Raw genomic sequence first — 19,237 nt, forward strand, 5'->3', positions numbered from 1 at the left:
TCAAACGGCGCCAAATGTCCAAGATGGCCGCCGCGACTTGCAGGAACGCTGGGGTATGCCAAGGCCTGCTGGGAAGTACCGCGCGGTAACTCCGCCCCCCGCCTGGCAGCTCCGTCACCCATAATGGCGCCAGGTTTAAAAAACCCTCTGCTGCACCGCCGTTTGTGTCCCTGACCTTCCTCTAATAGGAAGGCAGGGTAATATTCACAGTGCTGCGGCCATGCCGTCGGCGGTGGGGCTGGGGGAGGATCGGGTGCACGCTGCGTGTGAGCGGCGCCCGTTACAGCTCCAGAGACGGTGGTCTCTGTCAGCCAGGGAGCCGGGCGCAAACCCTATAAGCAGCAGCCGGCTCCCTCCGGCAGGCTCCCACGTCGCAGGCAGATAGTAGCAGCAACTATCTGCCTGTCCTCAAAGGCAAAACTTGCTGCTTTATTCCCTAATTATCAAAAAGCCCAGGAGATGAGCCAAATGTGACCTGCTCCCTTTTGGGCACGATCTAAGACTGCCTGGGAGGGGAAGTCGAAGGGGAGGAGTTGGTCACACTGATTAATTAATTTTAAAGTGCCCATGCTCCCTGTGGTCGCCTTCTATTCCCCAGTGTAACTCCAGTGACACCTAGTGGATGAAGGAGAAATGTGCACTGTTGGGGGTACTTGAGGACCAGGGTTGGGAACCACTGTACTAAACTATAGTCATATCATTTCAGTGTATGCACAATATCATTTGTCCAGGACACTGGAAAGTTAGAGAAATTGTTCACTGAAAATCCTATTTTTTTTTTGTTTCGACAGGCTGTAGTTCATACTCTACCATCCACTACAGTATGGTGGGAGAATAGTGTGCCATGCGCAGCAAGGCAGACTGGGGCAGCTGTATTAAGCCTGGAGAAAAGTGGAGATAAAGTAAAAGGAGATAAAGCACCAGCCAATCAACTGTCATTTTCAAACAGTTCATTGGCTGGTGCTTTATCGCCTTTCATGTTCTCTCTTCTCCAGGGGCGAATTTAGGGGTCAGGCCGCCCCTAGGCACACCATCTTTGGCCGCCACCCCCTAAGAGAAAAAATAATAAATAATAATTATATATATTTTTACACTTTATTAACTTTATTTGCAGTCTCACGCTGACTGACTGAGTGCAGGGAGGTTTGCGCTGCTCTGCTGCTTTCCCCGCCCGCGGCAGTGAGCCAGAGCAATTCAGCTCAGCTCACCCAGCGGCGGAGCCGGACGTGCAGGGGGACCGTTGGAGATTGCCGGTGATGTACTGTGCATGGCAGAGCAGGTGGGCAGCGACGGGTGATGAGCGGCGCTAACGCCGACATATGATGAATCATGTTGGCGGCGGTGCCGCTTGTCACTTGCCGCTGCCCACCCGCTCTGCCATGCTGCTATGCCGCCCTTGATCGGTGCCTCACGGGCCTAGGCACAAATCCGGCCCTGCTCTTCTCCAGGCTGAATACATCTGCCCCAGTGCATGAAGCACGGCAAGCAATGTGGTGCACTTAAGACCTGATTGTCCCAGCAGCTCCCCGGGAGGGAATCACATGCGATGGCACTTCATGTGCAAGTTTTGCATGTGATAAAATCGCATGCAACTCCGGGGAGCTGCAGGGACAATGGGAGCGGGGGTATGCACGTGACCAAAGAGCCCGGTTGGGAGGTGGCGCAGGGAGTCGGGCAAGTAGCCGCTGCAGTTAGCAGGACAGGAGAAGACTCTGCCGGGCAGTGGCGGGAGCAGACAAGCACTTCATACAAAAAAAATAAATAAAGAAAAACCATACAAAACGAATAGGAAGCCATTGATTGGCTGAGACCGATTGGTTTCTTATTCGTTTCTATGTTTTTTTTTTCTCAGCCAATCAATGGCTTCCTATTAGTTTGTATGGGGTTCTCTTTTTTTTTAAAGTGCTCTGCTCACACTGCAGTGTCTTCTCCTGCCCGGCACGCTGGTTCTCTGCGAAAGCCACCCCCTGCTCCCACTGACGGCAGCGGCTTCCTCCTCTGCCCATCTCCCTGCAGCGCCCTCCCGCTCCCTCCACCTGGCTATGGGTGCTACCCCGCATGGCTCTGGGCAGCACACAAATCCGACCGATGCACAAGGGACCGCGCATCGGGTCGGAGGGGATGTCTCCATACGCAATTTGGGCCTATTTCACAGCCAGATTCATCTGAATCGGGCCCAAATCGCATAGTGTATGGGGGCCTTTAGACCCCCTGTGTCCATGTCAACATTCAGGACAAAAATAAAATTTTTTTTTGTGAAACTATGCATCCCTTGCCAGTTTTAGCATCCCCTAATACAGTGGTTCCCAACCCTGGTCCTCAAGTACCCCCAACAGTGCACGTTTTCCAGGTCACCCGGCAGGTGCACTCATTATTCAGGCACTTTTGAAAAGATCACAGTTGGAGCTAATTATAGCACTTGTGATTCTGTGTGGAGACCTGAAAAATGTGCACTGTTGGGGGTATTTGAGGACCAGGGTTGGGAACCACTGTCCTAATAGCAAAACCATGGCAAGGCATGCTGGGATGCGTAGTTTCAAAACAGCTGGAGGGCCACAGTTTGGACATGCCTGCTTTAGTATGCCTTGAAGAAAAAAAAAGTTAGACATGGTCTTATGACATGAGTATATTTAGTTTAATATGCTACACCATGGGTCTTCAAACTGTGGCCCTCCAGATGTTGTGAAACTACAAATCCCAGCATGCCTTGCCACAGTTTTAACACTCCCTTCTAGCAAAACTGTGGCAAGGCATGCTGAGATTTGTAGTTTCACAACATCTGGAGGGCCGCAGTTTGAAGACCCGTGTGCTACACCAATAACCACTTAAATGAGAAATCTACTAGAAAACAAATACCCAAGACCAATGGTTCCCAAACTGTGCCGTGACACCCTGGGCTGCCAGGGGTGCTTGTCCAGGACCAATTCAAATGAATTGTCAATTTAATATAGACAAAACCAAAGCTGGTGGCAACCAATCAAAAATGATGTGGACAAACACAAGCAAGTTTTGTCCTTCACTACATAAATAAACCTAACATTGTTCTATTAAAAACAGGATTTCATTTCTCCATAACAAACTGGCCCAAAAGGTGCCGTGGATACAAGTCTTGTACTATCGGGTGCTTGGATTCTAAAAAGTTTGGGAACCACTGTTCTAGACCCACACCACAAGCCAACATCTACTAGTAGTATCAAATCATTCCTGAAATAAATAAAAACACAAATCTTGGAGAGCTAACTTAATTTATTAATTTATCAAAAAAAAAGGGTATAAAAACACAGTACTAACAAACAATATAAAAAGACATGCATAAATACAATACACTTAAAATATAAATAGGATAAAACCGGGAGCCCTGATTAGGACAAAATGTACCTGCTTATTAGCCTTCAGAACAGTCCTCAGAGTAGCGATCTGTTCTCGCTTAGTGCTCAGCAAAGCTTTCAGTTTCATGACTTCTTCCACCAGAGCGTCTTTGTCCTTGTCCATGTCCGACGTTACGGTCTCTAAAGCTGTATGGTGCCAGGACACTGCAAGTGCGCCCTGCAAGTGTTTGATCTGGTCTTTTACAATGGCTACCAGATGGGTGATCCCCAGAGGCTCTCTAGCAGAGTCCCCATAATCTGACCCAGTGGAGGAAGAGTCAGGGCTACTCCGTGGTGAACGCTCACCGCTGTGAAGAGCAGAGATCTCCAAGTCAGGGTTAACGAGAACTTTACCAAAAAAGTCTGAGGATTTCCTTTTTCTGAAATGTAACTTTGCTCCTTTGCCATCTTTGTAGTAATCGAGCAAGACCCTGTTGGGTGTCATGTTATGCCTCATGCAGACATGGTTGTAGAGATGAGCCAAGTCTTCGATGAAGGACAGGAGCTCATCTTGGGCCAAGCTTAGCTTACTTTGAGAGTCACAGTAGACTCTCCGAGCGGACCTCAGTTCATCTTGAAGATTGGACAGGATTACTCGGTCATCACTCTCAGATTTTATAGCTGTACGGAGCTCATCAGAAACAACTTGGAACTTCGTCTCCCACTCTTGCTTTTCCTTATGGTACTGGTTTTCTAAGGCTTCGTACTTCTGCTTGACGTCTTTAAGTTCTTTTTTCAGTTTTGATACATCGGTCCCTTCTTGCCCACAGGGACATTTAAAGAGACCTACATTGTCCAATTGCCGCAGATGGCCATCATCCTTCTGGAACATCTTAATTTGTTGAAGTAGTTCACAGTTTGCCTGCTGCACATTATGCAAGTCCTTTCGCATACTATCCAAATCTCTCTGCATCTCTATCATCTCATTCTCCATGCCAGCCTTCTCGCGATCAACCTGCCGAACAGGAAAGGAAAGTCTTAAGATCATAAACATTAAAATGGGAACCCTATATACAGATTGCTTTAGCCAACAGCCCCTCACTCTTTAGGCGGTGTATTCAATGCCTGTATGTACGGGGAGGATGGTTTGTTTGAGAGAGCCTCGTCGTTTTGATGGCCGCACTCGCCGTTTCCACCTCACCGAAAAAGAAACCAGCGAGGTGGAAACTGAGTGAACGTGATGGTGTTGAATGCTATTGGCACGTTCGCTGTCAGGTGCTCGCCGCCTGCATTGAACATAGCCCTTAGTGCACCACCAAAATGTAAAAAAAAAATAATATAATAATAAGTTTAAGGATGGAGTGAGAATAATTTAAAATCCCTCTAGACATGGTGGCCAAAGTGAGTGGTATACAGCCATATTCAAATGAATTTTTTTTATTGCACTCTAATGGGCGTGACCCACAAAAGTCCATTTTGTGTGCATAAACGAGTCACTTTTTTGCACGATTCAGCTACTCACTATCAGAGGGGCACTGGCAGCCAAAAAGGGCAACAACTATATCGCTCCATTGGACACCATCTAGCGGCGAGCAGCAAAACAATTGAATACCGTCCTTTATTTGCAATAGTGGGAATATAATAAAGGATGGGTATCAAGTGTTCCATACAAACCAACCCACACCATTTGTATTCATAAAAACTCCACATCTACATTCCGATTTTTGGTAAAGTGTGAATTTACAGGTTATATATTTGGGGTTGGGAAAGAACAGGAAGAAGCATACACTGGCTGTAGTGGGTATTGAACCCATGACCTCAGTGCTGTGAGGCAGTAATGGCCACCTAGTAGTCGTCTTCAGATGACCAAAACAATACAGCACAAGTTTAATAGCATAGTCTACTGTATTTTGTAAACATTTTTGAAAACTGATGCAGAAGGTACCGGTTCAATGCCACTCTGAATAACACATTAAGATGAGAAAAATATATATTTTTTAAATATAGAATAAAACGCTGTTCTCCCCTGACTTTCATAACTCAGTCCCTTATGTTCTTTGTAGGAACAACGTGGGTTGGCAAATGTGAAGAAACCCCCCCCCCCGCTCACACTTCCCCTTTCATTTCCTGTAACTATAAGACTCATAGCTTTGCGTTATCTTTTCACACTAAGAAACTATAAGTTACCATGCAACCACTTAAACAGCAACCGACTCGGCACTTTCCATTCAAGTATCAAAATCAAGGCCCAAAATGTAAGATTATAGGAGTCAAATAGGCTTTTCTTGCCATTGCTGCCAAGAAAAACTGCAGGTAACACAAGACAGCAGCAATATGCAGAGATGTTACAGCCAGCTCAAAAACTGGTGACGGAGAAATAGATAGGCACAAGCACTACCGGTGGGGAGATACGGCACGTACATCTACGCAGCTGGTTCTGGGCTGCAGCTCTTTCTAGTGTAGAGATTCCTCCCACAGAACAGCATGTGTAATACACAGCTGATAAGGTCACGCTATCTCAGTAACTACAATGATCAGAATTCATCCTATGACTACCATGTGATAGGGACAGATCTGCTTTGCTTCTAGCAAACATTTCTTCCCAGTTGTAGAAACACAGTTGTCCTAAAAGTCACTTACAGAAATTAGACAGTTTTAGCCCCCCCCCCCCCAAAAAAGATGTGTCCTATGGAGACGTCGCATGTAGCCACTGCTACTGGGAACATGGCCGCCATGCACCTGACTTTGCAGCCAGTACTGTGTGATGGCTTCACGCTTTAACGATGTGCTCACATTTTCAGGTGGTACCTGCCTCGTCCTGTGCTTCCCCCCCCTCCCTCTCCACAGCCTAGTGCGCCAGTTAGTTTTGCAGTTTCACAGAACTGCAACCAACTCTGAATCAGGCCCTTCGGTCGGTACAATCAAGACCCCACCAGTATGGGGCTAAGCTGCAAGACTTTCAGATTTACAAATCATGCAACGGGCATCTATTGTAACTTCTCAAAAACTTAAACTTCCTTTTGCAGTTTGTGATGTACTTTGCCGTGGCTTGCCATGAGTCATGGTGATGCTGTCAAGTAATTTCAATTAAAAGTATTTTTAAAAGAACCCTGCGTTGTTGTTTTTACTTGATAAAGTTTTTTTTTTTTATATTTCCACACCCCAATGTCTGCAGCTTGGATTGGCTACAGTACTGAATGCTGCAGGGGACAGTAATGATGCTATTCCTACAGAGACTTCACCCACTTAACCAGATAGCAACATATTGAGCAAGCCAGGAGAAACGGAGGAATACCTGTAGTAACTGCTGCTTGAGTTTCTGGATTTCTGGCAGACTGAGCTCAGTGAACAGATCGGATGCCAGTTTGGGGCCGGAGTGGAAGACATCGCTGTTACGCGGGGTGGACATAAACATTCCTCCATTTGACTTATTGAGGTCGCCACCATTAAAGCCACTGTCGAATTCTTCTTCGGTTGGGTCTTCGAAGTTTACTTGCATGTGTCCTATGGAGTCATAGCTGAGGAACCCAGATAATTCTCGACGGAGTTCATTCTTTTGTTCCCTTTCACTTTTCAGTGTTTCCAGGGCCTCCTCCAGCTGACGCTCACAAATATCCTTCAGCCGCACCAACTCGTCTACCTGTCCGTTCAGAATATCAATGTCTTCATCTCGTCTTTTCAGTTCGTGTTTCAAGCCTTCGTATTCCACCTGCAAAGAAATACCTACAACTTAATGACCATGTTACAGGTTTGTTCACTGGCATTAAAGTCTTAAATTGCAGTTGAAGAAATCAATCCCCCCTCCACCCATTTAGCAGATCTTAACTTGCAGAACGCTCCAAACTGTGACCAGTCCCAACCAGTAATAATATGACCAAACACACGGATACCGCCAGTGCAATCTTTTTACTGTGCTGGATCCAAATGTGACACATGGTGGGCGTGATCTAGGGCCACTTCGTCCCCTAGTGAGCAGATCCACTTAATTATATAAGCGGCGCTGCAGATACAGAAGATATCTGCCAATGACCGTTTCAAGCACTAGAAATAAACAGCAAAACCCCAAATGATAACGTTTACGTACATCAACCTTTATGGCCACCAGCTCCCTGTAACAGACCTGCAATCCAAAAGCTGGATACACACTATACAAATGATCTGTCCAATCTGGCTAGTTGGAATGAAAATCTGGTAATAATCTCAAAAGCCGAAAGACAAAGATATTAGTTTGGATAAATCAAGTGGATGTAACCAATTTATCTGAATGATTATTTTTGTCTGTTTTCTAGTGTTTGGGGGCAAATGGTCAATTGTCATTTGCTCCTATACATTACCAGATTCTTGCTCTACCAAGTCAGATTGAACAGTTAATGTTATAGTGTATCCAGCTTTGTGGGCACACAGCGGAATGATCTCAGATAGACGTGTAGATCAGATTTGTCCAGAAGCAACAGATCATTCTGATTGTTCATAGTAAACTAACTCCCATGTGAGATAGTCAGTCACCCCCCTGCTTTGTGCAAAAGTATATGCACTTTCCTACGTAGGGTCCCGTCAGCCATCAGATTGCCTACACATTGGGTCGAATGCTGACCGGATCAGAAGTGGCTAAATTCGTCCCTGTGGTGGTACCCACTCCACCATTAATTGGCCATAATCACCTGGCTTTCCTTCAAAGCAGACACTTGTTTAAGCAGAGAGATGTTTTCTTCTTCGATGTCTGAGAAGTCTTGCAGCTGCGTCATCTCCCTGATCTTGCTTTGTTTGATTTCTCCCCGTAGTTTGGACTTCTCCCTCTCTGTATCCTGGCATTCCTTTAGCGGAAAGAGAAAATAAAATCAATATACTGTCACAGAGAAGGGTGAGATTGCAATGCACTCGACAGGGAAAACAAGGCGTTCAGCCACAAGAGCAGAGAGTTACAGTACACGGTGCCCTTTAAGAGGTTTAATACAAAAGGATTTGACACCACTTATGAGCGTCAGCGGTAACAAGTACACCAAGTCACTGAAACTGCCATTACTAGATCAGCCTCAGTCCTGTTCCATGGAGGGTGTAAAGACGCTTGTAGTCTACACAAAGAATATATATATATATTTTTTTTATAAAACACTTCCAAATGTATTTATAGTTTCTTATATAGCGCAGCAGATTCCGTAAACAGAGATAAAACAAACTGAATAACAGACAGACTTGGAGGAGGTAGGAGGGCCCTGCTGCGAGCTTACAATCTATAGGGATGAAGCAGAGTTTGCTCTACTGCACTATAATGTTAGCATACTAATCAGGGTGGTGAGTCCCGAGATTTGACTGGACATGCGCAGTCTAATCCCCTTCAGCAGATGCTACCTGGCTGTTCCGGACCATCTGCCCCACTACTAGCTGCAAAGCCTGCATATGTAAGTATGGTATCAAACTTGACAGCCAGGATTCAGACATTGGAATCCTGACATGAAGCCCCTTATGGGCTCGCCATCTAGTCAATTTTCCCCTCTATGCGGACGTGCACCCCCACGAGGGAAAATAGCCTTTGTAAGTCAGGATTCCGATATTGGAGAAACAACTGGCGGTAAGACACCTGGAAATTTGCGGGGCATTTTATTTTAAATAAGGGAGGCCTATCACGGGACAGTGCATTTTTTTTTTTTTTTTTTTTTATTTACAATCCCGGGATAGAAGATGCCCTGGGATTGGCATCCCTAATACTAATGCTTCTGCTTAGGTCATTAATAGCACTTTTCCACTAGACAAGCTGGGTCACACCAAGGATTTGGTACCAGGGTTCGACCCAGCTTGCAAACCCTTTCCCACTAGTGCCCCTACCCTGCAAAATGCTGGCGGGGCGGATGTGGGAGATGAGCATCCCCCCAGCGACTGCTTTTAGATTGCAGTGAACGGTACCTGGGTCACATCGACTGGGTTCAACGTTTCCCCTGCCCCTGGACCATCCCGGGTCCAACCCAAGTACTTTTCCGGGACACTCAAGCCAGGATTTTTTCCTTGGGATACATTTCCACAAGCAAGAAACCTGTATCGTGGCACATCCCCATGCAAAATACTGGGTTATTTTTTTCCTACCTGTTAGATTTTTAAGGTCTGTGCAAGGCAACTTCAGATCAGATCATTTTTTAAGTACCAAAAGTGAGGTAGGAAAAAAAAAAACAACACACAACACCACACACAGTCAGTCAGGCTAAGCTGCAGACATTTGTGCAATTTCAGCAAGAGGGCAATTCCCCTCCCTCCCATGTGAAGTACTAACATGGTTTCTTTATCGCACCAGTTACAAATATCCTACATAAAACATTGTGCCATAATCACATTATTCCAGCAGGAACATAATAACCAGTTCACAATGTTTCAACGATAGTCAGAACAGCACAACAAACTCTTCAATTAAGATGCAAATTGCCAGAGACGCCATTTTCCTGTATGTAAAGTAGGCAAGTGAGATTTAATTGCAATCGTTACCTCAGTTCTGTGAACAATTCACACAACAAATGGCGTGCTATGCAATTCCCAGCAATCAGAATCACCCCCCAGTATGAACACAGCTGGCCTGTGTTTCTGAAAGGCAAAAGGGACAGAACAGGAACCAGAGATCTCTCCGCGAAGCACTGAGTGCAACAGCTCTGCACCCTTACACACACACACACACACACACACTATTCATCACAGGCAAGATTTCCTGTACAATACGCCTTTCAATGCGGCTTTCCCCACTAATGTTAGAAGAGGAAACGGATAACATGTGCAAATTCAATTTGCTTAGTCTACATCTGTCCCTTCCTGGGAGGAGATCACACTAGTGTTTTTCAACCACTGTGCCGTGGCACACTAGTGTGCCTTGAGCTGTTCTCAAGTGTGCCTCCATATCTAGAGATGCCCTAACTAGTTAACAGCCACCAGTTCAAGTGTTATTTACTGGTCTCTTCTTTTCATGTATTTTATTTGTGTTACCTGTGGGGACCAGTGTGATTGTTTTCTCATATGGGGGGCAATAGGTTTGTTTTTTTCCTGTGGGGGCCAATGTGTTTTGCCCTGTGGGTATCTCATGGTGTGCCTTGGCAATTTTTAAATCTTATTTAGTGAGCCACAAGGTAAAAAATCACTGAACTACAGGGTTCTATTAACAGTAACTTTATAATAACAGAATTACTGATGGCAGTGGTTACAAAACTTTTTTTTAATCACGGCTCCCTAGAGCATCAAAACATTTGAGGCACTCTATAGGTGCGTACACACAGGGGCGATTTTGTGCAAAATCACGGGAAATATGGTCTCTGAGCGACCATATTGCCCGCAATGGGAGTGTGCACCGGCGATATATTGCCGGGTGCGCGCTCCCGTTTTTTGCCCCTGTGGTGATCGCAGGAACATGCTCCTGCGACCAGCTGATTACCACTGCCAGGCTCCCCCCGGCAGTTTCTTTTTCATCAGCGACCATCTCTGGTCGCTGATGTAAAGTAGAAACTGAGCAATATATCTCCCCCGTGTGTACACAGCATTACCGAGAAATTCAGAAACAAAAATTTTGGTACTTGTTTCCTAGCACGGCCACACCGATTTAGATCGGGGTGGTCGTGTCGGAAAAATCGGGTCGATCGCATCGCATGCGATGCGATCGACGCGACCGATTTTGGACCCGATTTTTTTCATTGAATCCAATGTAAATTGGGTCCCTGGGACCCAATTTTACATTGGATTAAATGAAAAAATTTCCCAACCCCCCCAAATGTAAGCGCGTAAACTCCAGCCCACGATAGACGACAACCCGAAGCGTGGCGAGCGCAGCGAGCCCGCGAGGGGCGGCGGTACGCGTCCTCCGACCTTTTCATGCCCTACTATCCACTAGGGCGTGGAGTGAGAATAGAATAGTGTGGCGAGCGCAGCGAGCCACCGAGCCCGAAGCGTGGCGAGCGCAGCGAGCCCCGTGAGGGGACGCGGATACCTTCACAGGTAAACGCGTCCCTTCGCGGGCTTCACAGGTGTCCGCGTCGCCACGGACACCTGTGAAGCCCGCAAGGGGACGCGTATAACTGTGAAGGTATCCGCTGCGCTCGCCACGCTTCGGGCTCGGTGGCTCGCCACACTATTATATTCTCACTCCACGCCCTAGTGGATAGTAGGGCATGAAAAGGTCGGAGGACGCGTACCGCCGCCCCTCGCTGCGCTCGCCACGCTTCGGGTTGGCGTCTATCGTGGGGTGACGACGGGGACATCTATAATGTGAAATGGGTCATATTGGCCCATTTCACATTTTTTCACAATTTTTCACCATTTCAATGTTAAAAAATATTTTAACATTGAAGCCTATGCAAAAATCGGGGGCATCGCGTCGGGACCAATGTTAATGGTCCCGACCGACGCGATGCCCCCGATATTTTAACTTTCCCGACAAGATTTCAATGTTAAAATATTTTTTAACATTGAAGCCTATGGAAATATCGGGGGCATCGCGTCGGGACCAATGTTAATGGTCCCGACCGACGCGATGCCCCCGATATTGTATCCTAGCCGGCAAAATGGACCTGATTTCAAAAGAAATCGGGTCCATCGGGGGTAATCGTGTCCCTTAATTAAGGGACACGATTACTCCAGATTGTGGCCGTGCTAGGAAACAAGTACCAAAATTTTAGATGTCATCCTTATGGTCAGTTACCTGGAGAGGGACAGGATTTGCTTCAGTTGGTCCACATATTTTATGATTGACAGCCACCAGCTCTGGTTTAGAATTATTCCTGGACCACCAACTCAAGGCAGGTATGGGTCAGTAGGACGAATGACAAAAAACAAAACAAAAAAACCACGCCGACCTTATGCTTGTGTCAACCTAAGCCATGTCAACCTTAGTGGTCAACCCAATGCATGTCGACCTAATGACCATATATTATTTATTAACAGTATCTTATATAGCGCACACATATTCCGCAGCGCTGTACAGAGTATAGTTGAACATTCACATCAGTCCCTGCCCCATTGGAGCTTACAATCTATATTCCCTACCACATGTACACGCACACAGACATTCTAGGGTTAATTTGTTGGGAGCCAATTAGCCTAACAGTATATTTTTGGATTGCGGGAGGAAACCGGAGTACCCGGAGTAAACCCACACAAACACGGGGAGAATATACAAACTCCACACAGTGGGAATCGAACCCATGATCTCAGAGCTGTGAGGCAGTAATGCTAACCATTACACCATCTGTGATGCCCAAAAAGCTCCAGCAAGTGTCCATTAGACACCCCAGGGTGTTGCAGCACAGTTTGGGAACCACGGCCTAAAGGAATCAATTAAATGTTCTGGACATGGAACTTTTGATAAACACACAGAATATCTTGTACTGGTCAACACTCTGGAACAAAACATTATCAAAGTTTTATGGAATACAAAAAACAGAAAGCCATACAACATGAGCCGCACACAGGCGGTTTACCCTTAGAATCACATGAACTTTGATTACAATTGCTTTATTTATTGCAGACAGAGGATGCACTGTTCCATACAGTCTAACAAGGAAAGCAGATCGGAGCCAACTCTGGTCCGTTTTCTCTGTTGACAAAACACTAGAGAAAAGTACTAAAATGCAAATATAGGCCATGCATTCTGTGCCTCGGTTCTAGGCAGCTGATTCAACCGCTGATCTTGGCATTGGCTGCATGCGAGGACCAGGAAGACAGACTATCATGGCGGAGAAACACTAGGCCCATCTAGTCTGCCGCTTTTAAAGACTTATAGCCTCAAAATTGAAGATCCATACAAACTGGGAGATTTTAAGCTGAAAGCAGTTCGGTTTTACAGTTTAAGCTCAATAGCCACCCAGTGTGTACGGCCCAGCAATGAGATGTAAGCGCTCCCGCATCATTGGCAGCCATCTGCCAGTATTACCAGTGTTAAAGTGTAGAGGACAAGCAGTATTCCCAAGTAAGAAATTAAATTCTATGGTATTTGGGTGGATTTGTAACAGACACATTTCATGAAGTTTTTGGAGAACAAAGTTTAGAAGGCAGAAATGAAATGCTTGTATATTAATCTTACCGTCCGTAAGGACTGTATGCTGAGGGAGAGGCGCTCGTTTTCTGCAGAGGTGTTGGCCAACACAGATTTCATCTGCTTCAGCTCATTCTGGAGTTCCTCGATTTTTCCTGTCAGCTTGGCTTCCCTGGACGCCGTCTCTTTCAGCAGAGTCTCCTCTCTACTTTCCCCATCAGCAGCCGTTCTCTTATGGTTGCTGTGTGCCTCTACCAGTGCCTGCCAAAAACCAAAGACATCATGCCCATCAGCACTGGAACAGGAAACCTGATACACCTCAGGGGGCCGCATGGGTGGTCCCCTACGCTCCAAAATGGGCATGCAATGACCTTAATCACCTTTAAAAGAGAATATTTAAAACCTAGAAAGCATAATACCCCTCTTCAACACAGCAAGGTTACAAGGAGGTATCAAGGAGGAGCTGGGCTGCATGAGAAGGATCAGGGACAAATGGCCCTAGGGCTGCTTGTTGTCCAGTACAGAAACCTACATTTACTGTACAGTGTCCCCACAAGAAGCTAGCGTTCTTCTGCTAGTGTGCCATGAGCAGTTCTCATGTGCGCTGCCAGAGATGCAGTTAATGCTACACCCTGGGGAGCTCCACATTGAAAACTGTGGGAACGGTCATTTCATGTGATGTGAGTTTTCCACTGTGGGGAACGGATGCCATGGCAATTTTACAATATTGTTTGGTGTAAATCCACTAATTGGGGTGTGTCATGGACAAGTCGATCCCCCAATTTTGGCCAATGAATCGCCTACTAGCAATCCCCAACTTTACAGCAGCTGGATTGCTGTGGGGTAATCTACAATGGCAACTTGTAAACCGCAGGGTGGTATAGGTCACAGACAATGTATAGTAGCCAGACAGTCAATAGATCAACACGGACAGAAACAAGTTTATGACAAATGTGTTTGACATCTGAGCAAGCAGACCCCGGATTGGTGTAGTGTGTACCCCCACTATGGTTCCAGCCAGGTGCTTTGTGCTGCCATCGCTTTGTCCCGGTGGATGGCAAAGCACACACCCTCCACCACCAAATTAACACCAAAGACACCTAACTACCCCCCCCCCCCCACACACACACACACACACACACAATTATAGTCTCCCTCGATGCCCACTCAGTAAAAAATAAAATCTATCTATATTTTGAAAAACTCCATGTCAACCCATCGCCTGTCGAACAATAGTGGTCAACCCATCAATCCCTTTACTGAGGGGAAGCAGAAAGCCATACATCAATTTTGCCTGCTGGAGGGGGTTTTAGTCCAGTGATGCTTGGCAGTGTATCAGCCTAGTGCTGTGTCCAGTTTGTCCCCCGGGCTAGACCTACAACCCATCTTATATTGTGGCCATACACTGAGATTTTTCACAATGATGGGATAGCCCAGTGGTTCCCAAACTGTGTGCTGTGGCTCCCTGGGGTGCCTCGGGACACTTGCAGGGGTGCCACGGGTTGGTGGTCCAGGACCAATTCAAATTATTTATGATCAATTATTTATGGATAAAACCAGTGCTGGTGGCTGCCAATCATAAAATGTGTACAATCAGAAGCAAATCATGCCTTTTACCACATAACTGAACCTAAGAAGCACATACAAACACAATCTACTTAATTTTATATATATTTTGGGGGGCCTAGGGGTGCCGTGGACAAATTCTGATACTCTAGGGTGCCGTGATTCAAAAAAGATTGGGAACCCCTGGGATAGCCAATTGTCTTCCCTTTGGGAGAAGACCTTCTATTCCTGCCCCTTTAAACGAACTGAAGAAAATGCCAGTCGCCTGGAGCAGCACCTACCCTGCCAGATGCTTAGCCCAATCACAAATTGGTCATGGTCATACACTGAAGCTGTGTACACATGCTTAGATTTTTCCCTGTTTTCGATTAGATTTTGCTTATAGAAGCAAAATCGAATCAACATCGAATAGTTTTTAGGACACTTTCGATCTGCATTCGATTCGATGCGCACTCCCGTTTTCTCAAAAAAAAAAAAAAAAAAAAAATATTTGAATAGAAAAATCTGTGCAGCCAAGGAAATCTTGAATTCGATCCAGTAAATCAAAGGAGTACATTGTGAAATCGAATCGAATGCAAAAGTACAGATCTAATGCCAAATCGAATGGGATGATCTAATGCCAGATCTAATAGAAAATCAAATCTAACATCAAATCTAAGCGTGTGTACAGGGTTTAAGATTAGCGGCTAAATCCATAGATATTCTGTGGTTCATGCAGTTTATTGCAAAATGTATACGTGGCACTACTAAGATTAAGCGTTTTACCTTATTTAAAGAAACATTCCAATAAATCATCTGACTTGGTTATCAAGTGATTACATGCAGTTATTGCTTGCAGCTAGCATTCCAGTCATTAAATCCATACAGTAACAGCCTCAGACATATACAGTACTGGATAACTTCCCATGGTTAGGAGTGAAGCTTATAGAATACACTGCATACATCACACAAATCTAGTCTACTATTAGAAGTGGTCAGACACCTGCAGTTTTACAGCGCAGGAAATGCACATTCCCAAGAATGAACTGTTGTATGTAAGGGACCATAGTCGCAACCTATTCAGTCATCTGCCCCTTACAGGGTGTAGGAGTAAAGGTCCTCATACACTTGTGCGATTTGGCCTCTTTTCATCCAAGTCCGATGGATCAGGCTGAGAATACAAATTAAGGGTTCAAATTGCAGCTATATGAACGTCTGATCGGATCCGATGAGCGTTCCTTGTACATCTGATCTGAGTCGGAGGTTGGACCTGCAGAACATAAGATGCGTCGGAATCGGACCATCAGCTGTACATCCTTGGTGCTTTTTAGCACTCACAATGTATCGCGTCCGATCAGGTGTGTCACACACCTATACTGTCTGCACCATGCTCTTTTCTGCATTCTCCTGGGGAACAGGCTGCGGTAGTGGCGGCCAGGCAGGAGATTCCAAATCTCCCAATCAAATAAATGGGTGGTCACTGATTGGCTTTTGAGCTCTCAGCCAAGTAGCAAATAACTGCACTCGATCTGGCAGAAATAGACCTGTCTGCCAGGTCTATTTCTGCTTTCGATCCCGGTGCTGCTCGGTCGCGCATCAGGATCGACTGCAGCCAACACAGCTCGATTCAGTGTAATTTTCAATTCGGACTATAGTCTAATTAGAATTGGACATGATTCAAACCGTGTGTACACAGCATAACAAAGATCTATTACTCTTTTCGCTTGGAATAAAATTATGTACACACTATTCAATTTCTTGCTTAATCTGACAAATGATACTACTGGTCAGCAAATCTATATCCAATATATGTAGTGATTTTTTCAGGTAAGGGTGCTGCCCCCCGTGCAGGAATACCCCAATAACTTACAGTGGGGTGGTGGCAGAATGGGGGCACCTGGAAGAGCGGACACTCCATTCTCAGTAGAGGTGAGCCGCGTGATGCAGCTGGAACATCACAGGAGGTGAGTGGCCTGTTAGCGGGGCAGTATGTGGCTGGAAGAGCGTACACACTGGTCTGAGTTTAGCAGCGCGTCAGCTCTTCCAGCCCACTCAACTCCTGTCAGCTCAGCTCTTCAAGCCGCATCCCCTCTGTAGCCACTCAGCACTGCAGAAGGGGCAGGGTGCATTAACAAGTGAAAAAAAAAAACCCTCAAGAAACGGACAGGGCGCGGCGCTTTGCAATAAAACACCAGAGGGAACACTGCATTACACATTAAGCCAAACACCGTAATACCCATTACACAATATGCCACATTGTTACACGGAACGCCCCCAGTACTCCTGCTTATAGACTTAAAGCAGTCATGTTGGGCTCAGCATTAAAAAGTGAGCTGGCCCACTGATGTCATGGGCAGGCCCGGACGCCGCTGTCACTGTTAGGGGCACCGACTCCTACAGACATGCTGGGGTTCACTCCCCCAAGCTCTCCCTCCCTTGCATTCACGCTGCAGAGGAGATGTACAGGCTCTGGCCGGCTGTTTTAGCAGGGCGCGATTTGGCCATTAAAAATTGGGCAGCCTAGCATGAACACACACACACACACACACACACACACACATTGTGCACTAAACAATTATCTGCCACATCATTGAGTTTGCACATAGGCGCCCACAAGGAATGCATTTGTGGAAAAAATCATATGAAGCCTTACCTCAGTCATCTGTTTCAACTCCAGTTTCAATGAATCGTATTCAAATTCTAGGTCGGAATACTTTTGCTTTAAGTCGGCATTCTCCTCTAACACAGCCAAGCCGTACTGAGCAGCCTGGAACTTCTCCTCTGTGGTCTCCTGCAATTCAGACGACACACGAGCAAGCTCTGTGCGCAGCGCCGTAAGATCCTCGTTGTCCATCGTACACTTTCAGAAGTAGAGAGTATTCCTCAGCCGAACCTATCATAAAAGATAAAGATCAGATAGTGGAATTTCTTTTTTCTATAGAGAAACTCTGAATAGAGCAGAAAAGATTCCCCCCCACAACTAATCCTGCTAAAGAAAACAGATGAAGTTTATAGTTACGCAAGTGGCTGCCCAACAGTAATCCTGTGACCGTGTTGTTTTACAAGCCAAAGCACATTTTCCTTTTAAATAGAGTAGATTTATAGTGTTAATTCTAGCACCCTGCTCCTTGAAAATTCCTTGCAGTTCCTCCTTCCTGCCTGGGGTGTCACTCTCTGCTGTGGTGCTTCAAGAACAGTCTGGTTTTTATCTCAATATTGATTTACAAAGCAGACTGTTGTATCTCTTGGTCTTATGCAAATAATCACACTGTACCAGTGTTCTTAATTCTACGTTTCGGTTTTTATTTCAAAACCTTCGTCAGGATAACAAAACATGACCATTAAAACAAATTTATAGCGAACATACTTAGTATGTTAGCTATAAATTTGTAGTAATGGTCATGCCCTAAATGATATATTTCTTCAGACCTATCAGCTAATAAACCAACTCGCTTTTCAGCCGTCTTGCATGGTGGCATGACATGCATTCAGTAACTGAACAAGCATGCGCCAGTCAAAGGAAACCACTAACCTCCCCCCTAGCCACAGCCTGCAGACAGGCTGGCCAAAGACACTACCATGTTCACATAAGGATTCATAAGGGGGGGGGGGGGGGGGGGGGGTGTAATACCAGGTGTAAGTAGCCAGTATATCCGATGCAGGTGTTGGGGGGGGGGGCACACTGTGCTTGAAGCACAACAGCAGTCAGCGACACCCCAGACAGGGAAGAGGAACTGCATGGGTTTTCATAGATAACGGGTGCTAGAATGAACACTACTGTTTTTTTGTCGGTTATGTTAGACTCCTCACATCATTTAGTGTCTACACAATGCTGCCATGTACGTGCTGCCTGTGGACTACACATGTGATGTGAGGACCTTCTGCAGGACCACGCTGGGGTGCAGAAATGATTTTTATTGTCCGATGGGGTCCCAGAGTAAAAGAGTTTGAGGACCCCTGGGATAGACAATACGAAGGTAGACAATACGAAGGTCGACAGGCAAAAAAGGTCAACATGGGGTTTTCTGACCCAAATGTCAACAGTTGATATGGACACTAAAAAAAAAAAAAAAAAAGTGCACCACGTCCCCTTGCATGGCGCACTGAGCTATTACCTAATAGCGTCGACCTTCAGTAATGTCAACCTAGAGACCGTATATCACCTACACATCGCTGTGTGCTGAGCATTCTGAGTGGTCTCGCAGCACTCAGCAAATCTTCCCGTGTGTAGGCCCCTTTACTCACATTTGCACAGACTGCAAAAATCATTTGATGGTTCTTGATTTCGATATTTTTGCAATTCAATCACAGACTTGCACAGGGCGGGTTTTCTGTCTGCTGGGCGAACGGTTTTGAGTCAGGCCTCATGTACCAGCATTTTCAGGGATTA

At 45.9% G+C, this 19,237-nt stretch overlaps 1 protein-coding gene across 1 annotated transcript in view; it reads right to left on the reverse strand.

Moving 5' to 3' along the window:
- The window catches only part of LOC146035431 (protein bicaudal D homolog 2-like), a 34,873-nt gene that overhangs the window by 15,081 nt on the left and 555 nt on the right, over positions 1–19,237 (reverse strand). The window contains exons 2-6 of the mRNA XM_083158867.1: positions 17,501–17,740; positions 13,351–13,563; positions 7,970–8,122; positions 6,604–7,017; positions 3,379–4,323 (exon numbers count right to left, since the gene is read on the reverse strand). Of these exons, the coding sequence (XP_083014993.1) occupies positions 3,379–4,323; positions 6,604–7,017; positions 7,970–8,122; positions 13,351–13,563; positions 17,501–17,701 (1,926 nt within the window). The 5' untranslated portion in view covers positions 17,702–17,740. The remainder of the gene's footprint in view (positions 1–3,378; positions 4,324–6,603; positions 7,018–7,969; positions 8,123–13,350; positions 13,564–17,500; positions 17,741–19,237) is intronic.

This window comes from Crinia signifera, chromosome 9, assembly GCF_055691185.1.
Source record: "Crinia signifera chromosome 9, ASM5569118v1, whole genome shotgun sequence".
Classification (NCBI taxonomy): domain Eukaryota; kingdom Metazoa; phylum Chordata; class Amphibia; order Anura; family Myobatrachidae; genus Crinia; species Crinia signifera.